This window comes from Apium graveolens, chromosome 1, assembly GCF_009905375.1.
Source record: "Apium graveolens cultivar Ventura chromosome 1, ASM990537v1, whole genome shotgun sequence".
In the NCBI taxonomy this organism is placed as follows: Eukaryota; Viridiplantae; Streptophyta; class Magnoliopsida; order Apiales; family Apiaceae; genus Apium; species Apium graveolens.
The window spans coordinates 206,709,053-206,711,012 of NC_133647.1; the positions used below are offsets into that span (position 1 = coordinate 206,709,053).

Here is a 1,960-nt window from a genome sequence, read left to right on the forward strand (position 1 = left end):
CCTTATTTTATGTAGATTTATACGGTCATGCAAAGACATAGCGTACATATTGCTATAAAAACAGCACAGAGCATATAAGCATTGAGATAGAAAGGGAGACAGGGGCCTGACCTGAAGCATGGATGGCTTGAAAACCCAGGGCTACGGTGATGAATGAAAGGCCTGGCCTCAGCTGATGTGGTAGCTTCCCTGTCCCACGAGTTGGTCGTCCCATTACCACTGTGATCATCACCCCCCATTCCACCTCCACTCACGCTGTTCATCCCAGTTCCCAAGCCAAGAAAATCCCTGGTAAGCCTATTACGATACTCACTCTCAACATTCATCTGTGGATCCCCCAAAACATTGTTATTTACTTCATGACCAACCAACATTCCACCAGCATTTTTCACATCGGACATCATTCCTCCACGTGGAGCATTCATCTGATCAATTAAAGGTTTCCATGCCACCGCCATATCCTCCACCACTTCCATAACTCCCACCACCCACATTCCAATTCTTGTACATTTCTTCCAAGGTGCCACCACCTCCATATCCTCCAGCACTGCTCATTCTATCTCCCAGAGCTCTCCCATAGCTATTAAAAGCAGATCCTATGGATTGTCCTGATAGCAAACTAGTAAATGAATTTGGATTTGAGGCCCCTTGTCCTAGCCGCGGAGTCAAGAGTAGCTGATGGCTCCCTGGAATTTGGGAATCTGCAGCTGGGCCCAGGTACATGGAGCCAGGGTTACTAGCATTTGCGGAAATACAAGCAGCATCACACATGGAACGATGGTAGGTAAAACTCTCATGCCTGCATCAAGTAATTGTTTAACCTTTAGTTAATTATAGATAGAAAATTATAATTTGTTCATATTAAAACAAATTTTCTGCAATTTCAAGAGACACCAGAAAAAAGAACTCTACGAAATCAAGAGATACCAGAAAAAAGAACTCTACGAAATCACTTCCACTATTAAATTGCAGTGCTAAGCACAAACTCCAATGCTAATTAATTGGATACATCACAACTAACCCGAAAACAGAAAACTATTTATGTAATCAATTAGAATTAAAAGAGAGACTTGTAGTATGACCATCACCTGGGAAAGGTAGTTCCACATTCACATTTATATTTTTTAGTACCACAAATCTTATTATGGGCCTTCAAGTCAGAGTCTACGGCATACTTCTTGTTGCATTTATGGCAGCTAAATTTCTTTTCGCAATGTTTTCTAGAAAAGTGTTTCTTGATTCCGGTAATATCTCCAAGGGCCCTTGATGGATGGTGATGGACACAACCCATTTCAGGGCAAATGAAAACCTTTTTCCGGATTTCATGGCTTGTCTTTTGTTTGAGCTTCCCTGGCAAATTGTGTCTCCTTCTGTGGAGCTGCAAGTTCTGCTCCCTTGGAAAACCCTTCCCACACACATCACACGAAAACCTATCTGTGGCCAACAGAGTTTTGGGTGAGAGTGCGACAATTTCAGCATCTGGGCCTGTCACATACATACACATATATAGAGACGTCAGATAAACAGATTAAAAAACCATGTCAGAAACATTCTGACCCGGACATTAGATTTATTGAAATATATATCCTTGAAGACACAAAGATAAATTAAGACCAAAATACTCACACTGCACGTATATCTCTGTATATATAATATCTTACTTGAATTAATTCCTCGACGTTTTTGCTGTTTTCTCTCAGCAGCACTTGGTAAGGCAGAAGAAGCCATAACAGATAAAGTTGCAGATGAAGCCATTTCTCTAGGTGTTTCTTGAAACTAAAATTGATTTGTAGTAGAAGAATACTCAAAGCCTGGGATGTATGTGATCTCTTTGTATCCTCTCTCAAATTTATAATAACATTTTAACCATGGTCACTTGACTCAGGTACCTTCCAGGGTTAATTCTAGCCACAATTAATTTAAAAAAAATATTTAAAAGCTTTTCTTCCACCATATTAAT

General features: G+C 40.2%; 1 protein-coding gene across 1 annotated transcript; it reads right to left on the reverse strand.

The window, feature by feature from the left end:
- Positions 1-429: 429 nt before the first annotated feature.
- LOC141718670 (zinc finger protein GAI-ASSOCIATED FACTOR 1-like) lies at positions 430-1,755 on the reverse strand. Its single transcript, XM_074521050.1, has 3 exons — positions 1,662-1,755; positions 1,089-1,485; positions 430-799 (listed from the first exon to the last, which is right to left on the reverse strand). Exons 1-3 carry the CDS (start codon positions 1,753-1,755, stop codon positions 430-432), a joined length of 861 nt encoding a protein of 286 aa, XP_074377151.1.
- Between the last annotated feature and the right edge of the window lie 205 nt (positions 1,756-1,960).